Source organism: Myotis myotis, unplaced genomic scaffold (assembly GCF_014108235.1).
Source record: "Myotis myotis isolate mMyoMyo1 unplaced genomic scaffold, mMyoMyo1.p scaffold_m19_p_7, whole genome shotgun sequence".
In the NCBI taxonomy this organism is placed as follows: domain Eukaryota; kingdom Metazoa; phylum Chordata; class Mammalia; order Chiroptera; family Vespertilionidae; genus Myotis; species Myotis myotis.
In genome coordinates this window covers 80,729,690-80,743,991 of record NW_023416379.1, presented here as the reverse complement: position 1 = coordinate 80,743,991, position 14,302 = coordinate 80,729,690, and the positions used below count along the sequence as shown (strand labels likewise).

General features: G+C 38.5%; 1 protein-coding gene across 1 annotated transcript in view; it reads left to right on the top strand.

Moving 5' to 3' along the window:
- Positions 1-13,864, top strand: part of PTCHD4 (patched domain containing 4) — a 172,246-nt gene extending 158,382 nt beyond the window's left edge. Inside the window, exon 3 of the mRNA XM_036317538.1 lies at positions 12,231-13,864. Within this exon, the coding sequence (XP_036173431.1) occupies positions 12,231-13,864 (1,634 nt within the window). The remainder of the gene's footprint in view (positions 1-12,230) is intronic.
- The last annotated feature ends 438 nt before the right edge of the window (positions 13,865-14,302 follow it).

Genomic DNA, 14,302 nt, shown 5'->3' with positions numbered 1-14,302 from the left:
TATCCACTTATCTGCTGATGGGCACTTGGGCTGTTTCCAGATATTAATAGCCATTTTAATATGTGTGAGCTGCTTTCTCATTCTGGTTCTGGTTTGCATTTTCCTGATGATTAGTGATGTTGTGCTGTTTCTTAATTAAATTTTGACTAATGGAAACGGGCAGGACAAAGTCCAGGAGGGTTATTAAGATGGAAAGAGGAAATAGATTTAACTCGTTACACAAGAGGGTAATGAGTTTCCTACCATTTCCATTCACTGGAGCTGTGTTTGGTGGCCTGACATGTCATCATGATTAGCTGTTATCTCAATAGACAACTTCAAGACTGAAACACAGCAGTGTGACTATGAGAGCTGGTGCTCGGGACCCCTCTGCCAAGATGCTATCTGCCCCACCCGCTGTCCTCTATCTTTTTCGTTTGGGAATTAACACGGATAATGTTCTGAGATAACTCCCCTCTAGAAATGTGTGTTGCCATAAGGCTAAACTAGGCTGTGGGCTGCCGAAAGGGGACAGATTACAGAAAAATACATCTAGAAAGAGCCTTTTCAACTGAAAAGGAAGTCTGTACTCATCAGGGATATATTAAATGATACCAGTTCAGTGGCTTGGAGAGTGGCCTCTGGTAGAGGTCTCCTTGCTGAGAGAGCTCAGCCAGCGGCCCAGCATCGCTGCTGTGCTCTCCTGGAAGTGACTCTGGTTTGGTCTGTGAGTTGCAGAATAGAGAAATCAGTGGCTGCAAAGCTCCCTTTCAGCCTCTCTCCAGCTAATGAGAGTGATTCTATTAGCTTATTCAGAATTGGAACACACAGGTAAGAATGCTGCAATTAGTTGAATCCAGTTAACTAAAACCCTTTATTAATCAGCATTTTCCACAATTAACATGTAACAAAAAAGGCAAAATACAAAATAGTAATCAGAGAAGAAAACTTTTAAACTTGGCTCTAGTTTTGGTACACATTCAATCCAAACTCCCACACTCTACAACTATATAATAGTAGTCAATAATACCTACTATTTGAGGGAGCTCTAATTGTGTATCAAATATTTATACTATGGGGTTCATGTCTAGGTTACCTTTAACATAGAAATCCTTTGAAGCAGATTTTAAAATTTTACACTTTGTCAAATCTGGCCATGGAGTTGTTTACTTTGCCCAAGATAACAAATCTAGTAGATGGTATTAATGAAGCATAAACCCATAGAACTCAATGCTTTAACCAATATGCAATATTGCCTCCTGATTATTGGTGCATGAAAGAATGATAATTCAGAAACATATTATTCAATAATAATAGTTAATTCATTGAGTGTTTTCTGTGTTCCAGGCACTGCTCAGGGTACACAGTAACTATTATCTCATTTAACCTTCACTTAATCCCCTAAAAGAGGTACTATTTTTATCCCCATTTTCCAGACTAGAAAAGTGAGTCACATAGAGGTTAAACTAATTCTCTCTACCTCACATATTATACAGTTGATGAAGCCAGAACTGGAACCAAAATGTGTTACTTCAGAGCACATTCTTTTAATTGCTACACGTGCAATTACCTTTTTCTTTCCTCCCTCCCTCCCTCCCTCCCTTCCTCCCTCCCTCCCTCCCTCCCTTCTTTCCTTCCTTCCTTCCATCCTTCCTTCCTTCCTTCCTTCCTTCCTTCCTTCCTTCCTTCCTTCCTTCCTTCCTTCCTTCCTTCCTTCCTTAGGATTTGATACAGTACAGAAGAGAAATACAAATTGAATGCAATTTAGAATGATCTTATTCAATAAAGTTAATCAACCAATAAAAGTTGAATCAAAAAGGAAGTTCTGGTTGATGAATTTAATGACTCAGATGATTCAATTCCTGAGCTCTCTGGTTAATTAAATTTCCACAGGCTTCAGGCTATCCTGTTCAGAGAGAATTCCAGCCCATGGGATATTTTTATTTCATCTTCATTTCTAAGAAAGACAGCAAAACACTTAAGGATGCTCCCAGAAAACTTGCCCTTTGAAACATGCTTTTATCAAGCATTTGTGCTATAGCTTTGAAGATTTTCTCTTGAACAGTATTTATTAGAAACCAAACTGTGCATAATTGAAATTTGCCAACATTCTTTCCATTTCAAACATGTTACTGAATGATTGAATCAGAAATTTTTAAAGTATTCTCCAGATCTTAGTGGTGTACAAATCCTAAGTCATCACCACTTTTTCTCTTTATAAGATTGAAGAGCCCCAAATCTTGTAATTAATGAACTGCTAAATTAAAACATATAGCTGTGATGTGGTTTTCAACTGGGATAAATGGGAGTTATTAACTTCAAAAGGATGACATTTTACCATATTTTCCTAAAACATTCAGAAAAATTTTAAAAAAATGAATAAATTAGTTTTTCTAACTTTTTGTTATTTATATGCCTTACCTCAATAAACATTAGGATAATCTTAATATTTATTCCTGTAAGTTCTTGTATTTATTATTATCTTTTTATATAATCTCTTGATTTTTTATGCATATGTTTGCATTTAGTTTATAAACTACCAATCCACTTCTTTTGGCAATTGTAAAATTTTCTGACCAATGACCCATTCTTTCATTTATTGCTCTGTTCTGCTTAAAGCAATGACTTTTTGGTTCTACTTGGCTCCTCCTTCTTTCTCCTATATTAATGCGAATCTATGTTATCTTCCTCTCAAAACATTTTTCACTTCTCATATGCCCAACTGTCATTATCTTTTCAGTGAGGATGCAACTAAAATATTACTTCTACTAGGAAGCCATCCTTTTACTAGTGATGTGGTCTGAAAAGTCAAATCGTCCAGGAATTAACTCTCACTCAATAATACTGTTCTATAACCTATACTCAAATAAATCAAATTAAAAAGCTAACAATAGCCTGACTGGCATGGCTCAGTAGTTGAGCGTTGACTTATGAACCAGGAGGTCAGGGATCAATTCCCGGTCAGGACACATACCCAGGTTATGGGCTTGATCCCCAGTAGGGGCCATGTAGGAGGCAGCTGATCAATGATTCTCATTGATGTTTCTGTCTCTCTCTCCCTCTTCTTTTCTCTCTGAAATCAATAAAAATTTATTTTTTTAAAGTCAACAGTAACAACAAAAGTTTTATTTAATTTTGTTTTTTTGAAATACTTATATATACTAAAATGCAAATGAACTCAAGCAAAAGACCACAAGGAACACTACTGTAATTAACAAATTTCAGTTTGTTGACTTGTTACAAAGAGGCAGAACATATTTTTTGGGTGACTGTGGGAGCATTTCTGGAAGTAGGTATTATAATTGACATACTATATGATTTTTTGCAAGTGTTTGGTGATTTGGAAGAGGCAGCATGATTGGTTACTGTCAAGAAGGGAGTATGATTCTATGATCAATTATCTTAATAATTTTTATACCTAAAATGTGAGAAGGCCATACCAAGACTACACTGTGATTGGCAAAGAAGCAGAAATCACTTCTATTCTTTTTATTAAATCTTTATTGTTGAAAGTATTACATAATGTCCCTTCTTCCCCCCATTGACCTCTTCTAGCCTGCGCCCCACCTCCCCATACCAAGCCTTCACCACCCTATTGTCTGTGTCCATGGGTTATGCATACAAGTTCTTTTCTTTTCTTTTTCTTTCTTTTTTTTTTTTAAAAAAATATATTTTATTGATTGTTTTACAGAGAGGAAGGGAGAGAGATAGAGAGTTAGAAACATTGATGAGAGAGAAACATCGATCAGCTGCCTCCTGCACACTCCCCACTGGGGATGTGCCCGCAACCAAGGTACATGCCCTTGACTGGAATCGAACCTGGGACCCTTGAGTCCACAGGCTGACGCTCTATCCATTGAGCCAAACCGGTTAGGGCCAAGTTCTTTTCTTGATCTCTTTCCTCCACCTTCCCTCTGAGATAAGAGGATATTTGGTCCATTTTATGTTTTAGACAGTGTTTTTGTTTTCTTTCATTCAGTCATAATCATGGAGTGGTCTTAGAGCTGATTCCATCCCAGTCACAGCGTGGTCTTGTCTGATGCTGTTCTGCCAGACCATGGTCAATAAGGACAGTGTTGAGCACAGCTGTGAGTACCAGCCCAGCTTCTGGCAGGACCAATGCCTACTTGACAGCATCCAGCTATCAGGACTGCTTTTTTCTTTCTCGGGAACAATGTATATTAATTTCATGAAACTTAAGTTAAGAGACACAGAAAGCATTGAGAAGAAAATGGAAAGCTTCCTGGTAGTCATTTTTCCCCTGAATGGGGATGCCAGGGAGAGGGAGAAAACAGGAAATCATGCCATCATGTGTGAGCTGGCCCTGCTGTAGTGCTTCAGCTCTTGGCAGCCCCGAGGCCCTGCAGCAAGGAAAGCTGAAAAGAGAGTACCGCCTCCCCCCAAGCCCTAGCTGGCTCAGCTGTGGTGGTAAAGATAGCAGTAACCACGCTGCATTCAGAAGGCAGCATTCAAAGTCAAATGATTTGGAAGATTCTCCATGGCACACATCCTACAATTGCCAGCATTGAGCTTTTCCAGTCAATATAGTCCTTACTGGGTACTAAATACATGTGTTAACTTCTCTAAAACTCATCACAATTCTATGAAGTAGGTCCCATTGTTATCTCATTTTACAGATGAGGAAACATATGGAGAGGTTCCAAAAACAATCTGCCATCATCACAGAGCTAGGAAGTGAAATATATGGAATTTAAATTACAGCTGTCTGCCTCTGGGGAATGTGCTACTAACCAATATAAAATAGTGTTATTTATCTAGCTGGGTCCACTTTGAGTATTAAAACTTTTATTGTAATAGTTATTAGGTTTCAAAACAACCCTATTACCTCTCTCTATTTCTATCTCTGTTATCTCTCTGTTTCTCTCTCTCTCTCTCCTAGTACTAGTACTAATATATATACATATATATATTGGACTTTAAATTTTTTTAACTTTTGCCCTAGTTGGTTTGGCTCAGTGGATAGAGCATCAACCTGCAGACTGAGGGTTCCAGGGTTCAATTCTGGTCAGGGGCACATGCCCGAGTTGTGGACTCGATCCCCAGTAGGGGGCGTGCAGGAGGCAGCCAGTCAATGACTCTCATCATTGATGTTTCTCTCTCCCCCCTCCTCTCTGAAATACTAGTAAATAAAACAAAAATATTAATTTTTTAAACTTTATGTAGAATTACAAAAATGATGGCATGCAAACTCTGCTATGAGACTATATGCTCTTTTGTATGCATTAAAATATGTATAAAATAGACAACCACTCTGAAAATTATACAATGAGAATCTGTTGCTAAATTCCATTTCTTTTTAAATAAAGGACCTAATAAAATTCTCCTACCTCCTGCTAAGTGCTAAGGGATGAGTATATGTTCAGTTTCATTTTTAATTCCTCTTTCTCATGCAATACCCTGTCTCTGTGTTTTAGTTTGCCTCATTCTAGACTGGGATGGGGCATCTCAAGAGAAGCCACTTCCTGCTTAAGAGTAATATGAAGCTAGACCCATCCTCATTGCACAAAATCATCACAGATTTCTATGTAAAACCATCAAATGCACCTGGCAAGAGCTGCTTGGAAAATTCTGTTGAATAATTTTCTACCCTATATCTTTCTCAGCTCTGTAGGTACCAAGAGGCAAAAGCCTTGGCCATCCTTTATGAATGGAGCTTGATAACCACCTATTCATTCTAGATGATAATTACTTAAAAATAGGCATTCTACAAAATACACTATATTCATCACCTTTAGGTTAGACATCAAGGTGATTAGAAAAATTATCATCTCTTAGGCAGCATGAGTGTTTTATGGAGGCATTTGTACTCTACCAAATAGCAACTTAGAGCAAATTCTTTAATCTTATATTCCATTCCCTATAGACATTTATAATGCTGAGCCATTCAAATTAATGAATTGCATGCTAATTTTGTAATTGGACATCATTGATACATATCAGCACTTCTTTTTTTTAAAAAAAAAAATTTTTTAATATATTTTATTGATTTTTTACAGAGAGGAAGGGAGAGGAAGGGAGAGAAATAGAGAGTCAGAAACATCGATGAGAGAGAAACATCGATCAGCCACCTCCTGCACATCCCCCACTGGGGATGTGCCCGCAACCCAGGTACATGCCCTTGACCGGAATCGAACCTGGGACCTTTCAGTCTGCAGGCAGACGCTCTATCCACTGAGCCAAACCGGTTTTGGCGATATCAGCACTTCTGCCACAGAATCACTGAGTAACATTCAGCAAGTGTCCTTTTCAGTGAAATGAAGCAAACTACTATACCTGTATCCAAAATCTTATACTGAATAAAGGACTGTTCATAATAATCACTTCAAAAAATTTAAAATATCCTTAAAACTAGACACAGATTATGGCCAATTCAGTGTCACAAACATTTATTATTATTTTTTAAATATATTTTTATTGATTTTTTTACAGAGAGGAAGGGAGAGGTATAGAGAGTTATAAACATCAATCAGCTGCCTCCTGCACACCCCTTACTGGGGATGTGCCTGCAACCAAGGTACATGCCCTTGACCGGAATCGAACCTGGGACTCTCAGTCCGCAGGCCAACGCTCTGTCCACTGAGCCAAACCAGTTAGGGCACAAACATTTATTAAGCACCAGTAATGTGCCAAATAATTTGGACACAAAAATGACAAAGACAAGTGCCTGCCCTAGACAGTGAGGACCTTATAGACTTACACAAAAGATAGGCCCACCAATAGATTAATTCAGCTGGGTGTAGTAGTTAGCATCATGAAATGTGTTCAGACACAAAAGCGAGACTTCTAAACAAGTGAGTTGTAATTGAAGTGGGAAAGGGGAGGTGTTGGAAATGAGATCATGATTGAGTGGTATATTTAAAAATCTAAATAGGAATCAGGCAACTAAAGAGAAGGAAAACTTGGTAAGGATCCTGTATAATGCCAAACAAGTGAACAATAACAAAATGCTGATTAAATATCCAGATGTTTTTGTCAGCTGCTTCACTGGTTTTGTTGACTGGGGCTTTATTTTTTCATTCATTATTTATTCATTTGGTTGGCATTGGGAAGTCACATAGCTTATAGCTCAATAGAAAGTCAAAATGCTCTTTCATCTGAGACCAGTGGTGATTTCCACAAATACAGGTATGTTCACAAGCTTTCATGTATGTTTTCCTTATTATTGCACAATGCTTCCATTCTTTTTTCATTTAGAAAGAAGTTTCCCCAACAAAATACCCGAAGACCTTTGGAATATTCAATATGTGCGCATACACACACACACACACACACACACACACACACACACACACACACAGTCTTTTATTTCTATCCATTTCCTCTTCTTCAATTTTCTCCCAGAGTTTCAACTCTGTCCAGATCTTTTTCTATTTTCTTTCATGAAATTTTGCCAAAAGAAATAATAGTTATTCAATAATGTCACAACTGAGATACATATTATATTATTCTGACATAGTTTATAAATTATAATATAGTGGAAAGGAGTCATAATCAAAATTTGTCAGTCATCTTTTGGAACATTGTTTTTGGACAATAGCTTAATCTGCTATAACAGCAAGCTAATCTCTTCTGAGCATGCAAAACAGAGCTTATTCCTGTATCATTATTTATGTATTATTTATTTGTATTACAACTGTAAACCTACTTTTGCTCCCCCTGTGTATACAATGGAATATTATTCATCCATAAAAAAATGAAATCTTACCATTTACAACATTATGGGTGGACCTAGAGGATATTATGCTAAGTGAAATAAGTCAGACAGAGAAAGACAAATGCCATATGATTTCACTTATATGTGGAATCTAAAAAACAAAATAAATGAACAAACATAACAGAAACAAACTCATAGATACAGAGAACAAATTAATAGTTGCCAGATGGGAGGAAAGCTGGAGGTTGTGGGGGGAAAAAAAAGGTAAAAGGGATTAAGAATCACAAATTGTCAGTTATAAAAATAGTCATGGTGATGTAAAGTACAGCATAAGGAATATAGTCAATAATTTTTTAGTAAATACTAGTATATGTGGTGTCATATGGGTACTAGATGTACCTGGATGATCATTTCATAAGGTAAGTAAATGTTTATTCACTATGTTGTACAACTGAAACTAATATAATATGGTATATCAACAGTAATTAGAAAATAATTTTTACAAAGTATATAACTTCTTGACACAGATAATACGATGCTTTAAGTATATTATTTTTATAATGAAGAATAAGTATTTAAAAGATACATACATTTTCTGAGCCCATATAGAATCAAGAATTATAGTACCCCAGCTGGCATTGCTCAGTGGTTGAACATTGACCCATGAACCAAGAGGTCACTGGTTTGATGCCTGATCAGGGCACATGCCCAGGAATAGAACTGGCTCAATCCCCAGTGTGGGGTGTACAGGAGGCAGTCAATCCATGTTTCTCATCTATATTTCTATCTCTCTATCCATCTCCCTCCTCTCTCCCTAAAAAAATCAATAAAAACATATTTTCAAAGAAGAATTACAGTCGATTTAATTCAATAAGAGGTTAGTGGACATCTCTGGTCATCTATCACTTTGCCAAATGTTCTGCAGAGTATAAAAGTAACATAAAATTCATTCTCTGACCTTGAAGAATTTTCAATTTAACCAAAGAGATTTACCATATCTTGAGAAAGTCAGTTTGTTCCAGAGCAAAACAGCCCATCGTTGTGTGTTAAAATGAATTATTAATTAGATGCAATGGAGTTTAGGAATCAGAAAAAAATCAATGTGTTCGGAATTTTCAGAGATAGATTCTTGGCAAAGATGAGAATTGAGCTGACCCTTAACTGTCCAATGGATAGAATTTCAATTAATTGACTAGTAATGAAGAGAAGGTGTTATATATGGCAGAAAAAAAAATAGCATAAACAAAACTAAGAAGATAAGACTAATAATGGGCAGGTTCATGGAGAGAGAGGATTACCCTGGCTAAAGCAGGTAAGAGATATGAACTGCTAGGAAGTAACCTAATGATGATGAGAATCAAATGAGTGAATACTGATAGGAATACCTTGTAAAATACCTAAACCCATGAATGAGATAAAACATGCCATCTCCAAACAAAGTCTGGAAATTGTGTTTTCAGTCTTTATCACACTTAAAGTGATTACTTAACCTACTACAGGTTAGCACATCTTCCTACACATACAGACCTTGGTACCATATAAAGCAGCACGCTGGCCTACATAGTGTACCTAATATTCCATAAAAGTGACCATGATTAAAGGTAAGACAAATTTAGCTATAACCCCACGTAGCCTTTCCCCTCCCCTTGTGGCTACAAAGATAGCAAGAGTCCTCATTTCAGAAGAGAAGTGCTCTATTTAAATAATTATTTTAATTACCTTAACTAATATCCTAATATTACATTTTTGTCAAGGGAATAAGAAAACAAGTATCCTGTTCGGTCAAGGAGACCGGCAGAATATGGAAATTAACAACTGATGTTAAGAATCATTAGACTTAATTCATTGATCATATCTGTTGGGTTAGGAATGTTTTTATTAAGTTACTTGGGGTGACATTGATTAATAGGGCCGTATAGGTTTCAAGGGTACATCTCCAGGACACATGATCTGCACATGGCATTATGTGCACACCACCCCAAGCCAAACCCTCTCTGTCACCCCATGTTTGGCTCCCTTTACTCTTTGCTACTCCCACCCCCTTCCCACTGGTAACCACCATACTGTTGTCTGTGTCTATGAGTTTCAGTTTTATATTCCACATATGAGTGAAATCATATGGTTCTTAGGTTTTTCTGACTCCTTTATTTTGCTTAGCATAATAATCTCAAGGTCCCTCCATGTTGTTGCAAATGGCAGTATTTCATCTTTTCTTATGGCTGAGTAGTATTCCATGGTATATATGTACCATATCATTTTTATCCAACCCTTTATTGAAGGATACTTTGGTTGTCTCCATGTCTTGGCCACTGTGAATAATGTTGCAATGAACAATGCATATGTCTTTGTGAATAAATATTTTTGAGTTTGGAGGTAGATACCCAGAAGGGAGATTGCTGTCAGAACCCTTTCTACTTGTTCGGTTACAGGATCTTTCCTGACCAGAGACCCAGAAGAGAGAACTTTGTAGAATAAATAGGTTTTTATTTGGAATAATAACTCCAGTGCAATAAGAATTAATAGTTAATAGTAACTCCCAGAGTAGGTGGGCCAATGTATCTTTAAAATCAAAGATCAGCATTATATACATTTAAACCTATAAATTCCATGGTCTAACTATAAAGCAAGAATTCTTAGATCCCCATGAAACAAGTTTGGGTAGGTGTTAACTCACCTACAAAACTTTGTTGGTTAGGAGTAGGTTCACTTGCATAAAACCGCCTTACTTACAGCTGTTTAGACAAATGGAGATTTGATTTTCTTTAAAGAGAATCCAAGAGGAAGATAGGCTAAGGCTCTTTTTGGTGGCTCCATGATGTCATTTGGGACAAAGTGCCAGCTTGTTTTCTAATAAGCATCCTTAAATGACTTCCTCTGACATCACATTATCCAGAAATATGTCACATGAACCACATCTAGTTTAAAGGATGGCTGAGAAATAAAGTTTTTTTTATATATATTTTATTGATTTTTTACAGAGAGGAAGGGAGAGAGAGAGTTAGAAACATCGATGAGAGAGAAACATCGATCAGCTGCCTCCTGCACATCTCCCACTGGGGATGTGCCCGCAACCCAGGTACATGCCCTTGACCGGAATCGAACCTGGGACCCTTCAGTCCACAGGCCAACGTTCTATCCACTGAGCCAAACCGGTTTCGGCAGAAATAAAGTTTTTTAATTGCGCACATTGTAGTCCCAAATAAAAGTGACAAGGAAGGAAAGGAATTATGTATGCCAGTTAGCAAACTCTATGAACAACACAAAATCAATGATTACAGTGAGACCTCAGCCATGATAGTATGTTTGTTAAAGCACTACTCAGTAAACTGGGTCTATAACCCAGAACTCCACTCTCTAGGTGCCATACAAAGTCCATTTTCCAGGTTTTCTTAAACACGTTCATTTGGTACCTCTATGCTACATTTTTTGTCTAGTGGATTTCTTGGAGAACAGCCCAAGCACAGCTTCTGTCCATGCATGGAAAAGGTTTGTCTGTAGTGCTGCTATGGCTACAAGGGCAAGACTGATCTATGAAGATTTCCATTCAGGCAGACAGTTATCGACTGATATATCGTGGCTGATCATTGACAGAGCTAACTCAGGCAAGTGGAAAAAAAGAGAGAGAGAAACTGCAGGTATAGTATGATACCTTTATGATTTCTGATTTTGTAAGAAAAAAGCAAGTGGTGGTATCTTAAGAGCTGTCAAGTTCCTGAAATAAAACATCTCAGTATCTATTAGCTTCAGACGCATAGTAGGTGTTCAAGTAGTATTTTTGAATAAACTGTTTTTGTCTATTTACCCTTATCAAAATGTGCACAGAAGCTGGCTACAAAAAGAAGCATTTTCTATGTACTTTAATGAGGCAGTCAAACATTTAGTCAGTTTACATCTCTGTGAATAAAGGCTCTCTGAGGAGCCCAGAGGAAATGCTGGCTGTGATCTCTTGCTCTGATGGTCTTGCCTTATCTTTTATATGACCTGGCAGATTTTTTTTTTTCCACACATCCAGTGTAAATCAAATCTATAGGAATCAGTTTCTAAGCCATTTGGCCACCAAGCATATTATTAACATTGTAAAATCAATTTAAAGCCATTTTTAAGTGTTTAAAATCATCTAATTTCCTAAATCAGAATGTAAATCAGCCTGAAATGGAGGTTAGGGACTATCAGTCAATACATCAGTTGATCAAGCACTGAGTTGGTGCTGGAGGGCATTGAAGATGCAGGAACAACAGCCCCTCCTCTTGACAATTTATAATCCATTTAAGGAGACAATGTGTGTGTGTGTGTGTGTGTGTGTGTGTGTGTGCAGATAATGCCACATTAGATTACAACTTGTCAAATTAATAGAATGGACAAAAAATACTTCATTTTTTTTCCAACAAACAAATCTGGACTTTCCTAAAGTGGGAACAGGGAGCAAATATGTCCTGCTATGTAACTCAAATGCTGAGATCTGATAGGAGGATTAGAGTATAAAGTACTGTTTACCTTAGATAACCTATCAGGAATGCACTTGCATTCACATAGGAGAAAATAAAAAACAATTCTTCTTCTTCTTTTCTTAAATTAGGTCATGGAACTAAAGGAGTATTTGAGCTTCTGTCTGGATGGCGGAGAACCAGAGAAAACCTGCCCTTCAAAGACAGGGTAGCAGATGCATATTCTGATGTGATGGTCACCTATACCATGACCAGCTCCCTGTACCTCATTACCTTTGGCATGGGTGCCAGCCCATTCACAAACATAGAGGCTGTCAAGGTCTTCTGTCAGAACATGTGCGTCTCCATTCTGTTAAACTACTTCTACATTTTTTCTTTCTTTGGCTCCTGTCTGGTCTTCGCTGGCCAACTAGAGCAAAACCGCTACCACAGCATCTTTTGCTGTAAAATCCCTTCTGCAGAATACCTGGACCGCAAACCCGTGTGGTTCCAGACAATGATGAGTGACGGGCATCAGCAGACATCCCACCATGAGACGAACCCCTACCAGCACCACTTCATTCAGCACTTCCTCCGTGAGCATTACAATGAATGGATTACCAATATCTACGTGAAGCCCTTTGTGGTCATCCTCTATCTCATCTACTCCTCCTTCTCCTTCATGGGGTGCCTGCAGATCAGTGACAGAGCCAACATCATCAATCTGCTAGCCAGTGATTCCCCGAGCGTTTCCTATGCCACGGTCCAGCAGAAATATTTCAGCAACTACAGCCCCGTGATAGGCTTCTACGTCTATGAGCCCCTCCAGTATTGGAACAGCACCGTCCAGGAGGACCTGCGGAGACTCTGCAGCGGGTTTACTGCAATGTCCTGGGTGGAGCAGTACTACCAGTTCCTGAAAGTCAGCAACATCAGTGCCAATAACAAGAGCGACTTTATCAGTGTCTTGCAGAGTTCATTTCTGAAAAAGCCAGAATTCCAGCACTTTCGCAATGACATCATCTTCTCCAAGGCAGGGGATGAGAGCAACATCATCGCTTCTCGCTTGTACCTGGTGGCCAGGACTAGCAGAGACAAGCAGAAGGAAGTCATAGAAGTGTTGGAAAAGCTGAGGCCCCTGTCCCTGTCAAAGAGCATCCGGTTCATCGTGTTCAACCCCTCCTTTGTGTTCATGGACCATTACGGCTTGTCGGTCACTGTGCCTGTTCTGATTGCAGGCTTTGGTGTTCTCCTGGTGTTAATCCTGACTTTTTTCCTAGTGATTCACCCTCTGGGAAACTTCTGGCTAATTCTTAGCGTCACCTCAATTGAGCTGGGGGTCCTGGGCTTAATGACATTATGGAACGTCGACATGGATTGCATTTCTATCTTGTGCCTTATCTACACTTTAAATTTCGCCATTGACCACTGTGCACCACTGCTTTACACATTTGTATTAGCAACTGAGCACACCCGAACACAATGTATAAAAATCTCCCTGCAAGAGCATGGGACAGCCATTTTGCAAAATATTACTTCTTTTCTTATCGGGTTGGTCCCCCTCCTATTTGTGCCTTCGAACCTGACCTTCACACTGTTCAAATGCTTGCTGCTCACCGGGGGTTGCACACTTCTGCACTGTTTTGTTATCTTACCCGTGTTCCTAACCTTTTTCCCCCCTTCCAAAAAGCACCATAAGAAAAAGAAACGTGCCAAGCGAAAGGAGAGAGAGGAAATTGAATGCATAGAAATTCAAGAGAATCCTGATCACGTCACCACAGTCTGAAGGTGTAACTAATGGATTATTTTTCTTTTCCAGTATGGCACAACGATGCAGGGCGAGTCAAGCTCAGACCTCAGCTGCTTGGGCTGGCCAGGGGTAACAAGGCAAGTCAGATCAAGAGTGAATTCCTCATGACACATCAAGGTGTCCACTTCTTGGGGGAAAGAGGGAATCAAAGAAGGGGAAACCTTCTTCTCCACCTTGTTCTCCACTAAAGATAAGTTTCTGGATGTGATCTTAGAGCTCTTCCAAGGAATGGATGGGTCAAAGAAGTGTTAGAAGTCCAAAAGAACCAACTACTTTCAAAAAGAAAATGCTTAGGAGAGGTGGAGAAGAGAGGGAAGGGGGCCTCCAAATAGGGAAACAGACATAGAAAATGTCAAAACTGTCGTGGCATTTTTCATATTTGTTTTTTGAACAGGTTGGTCAAAGGAAACCTAT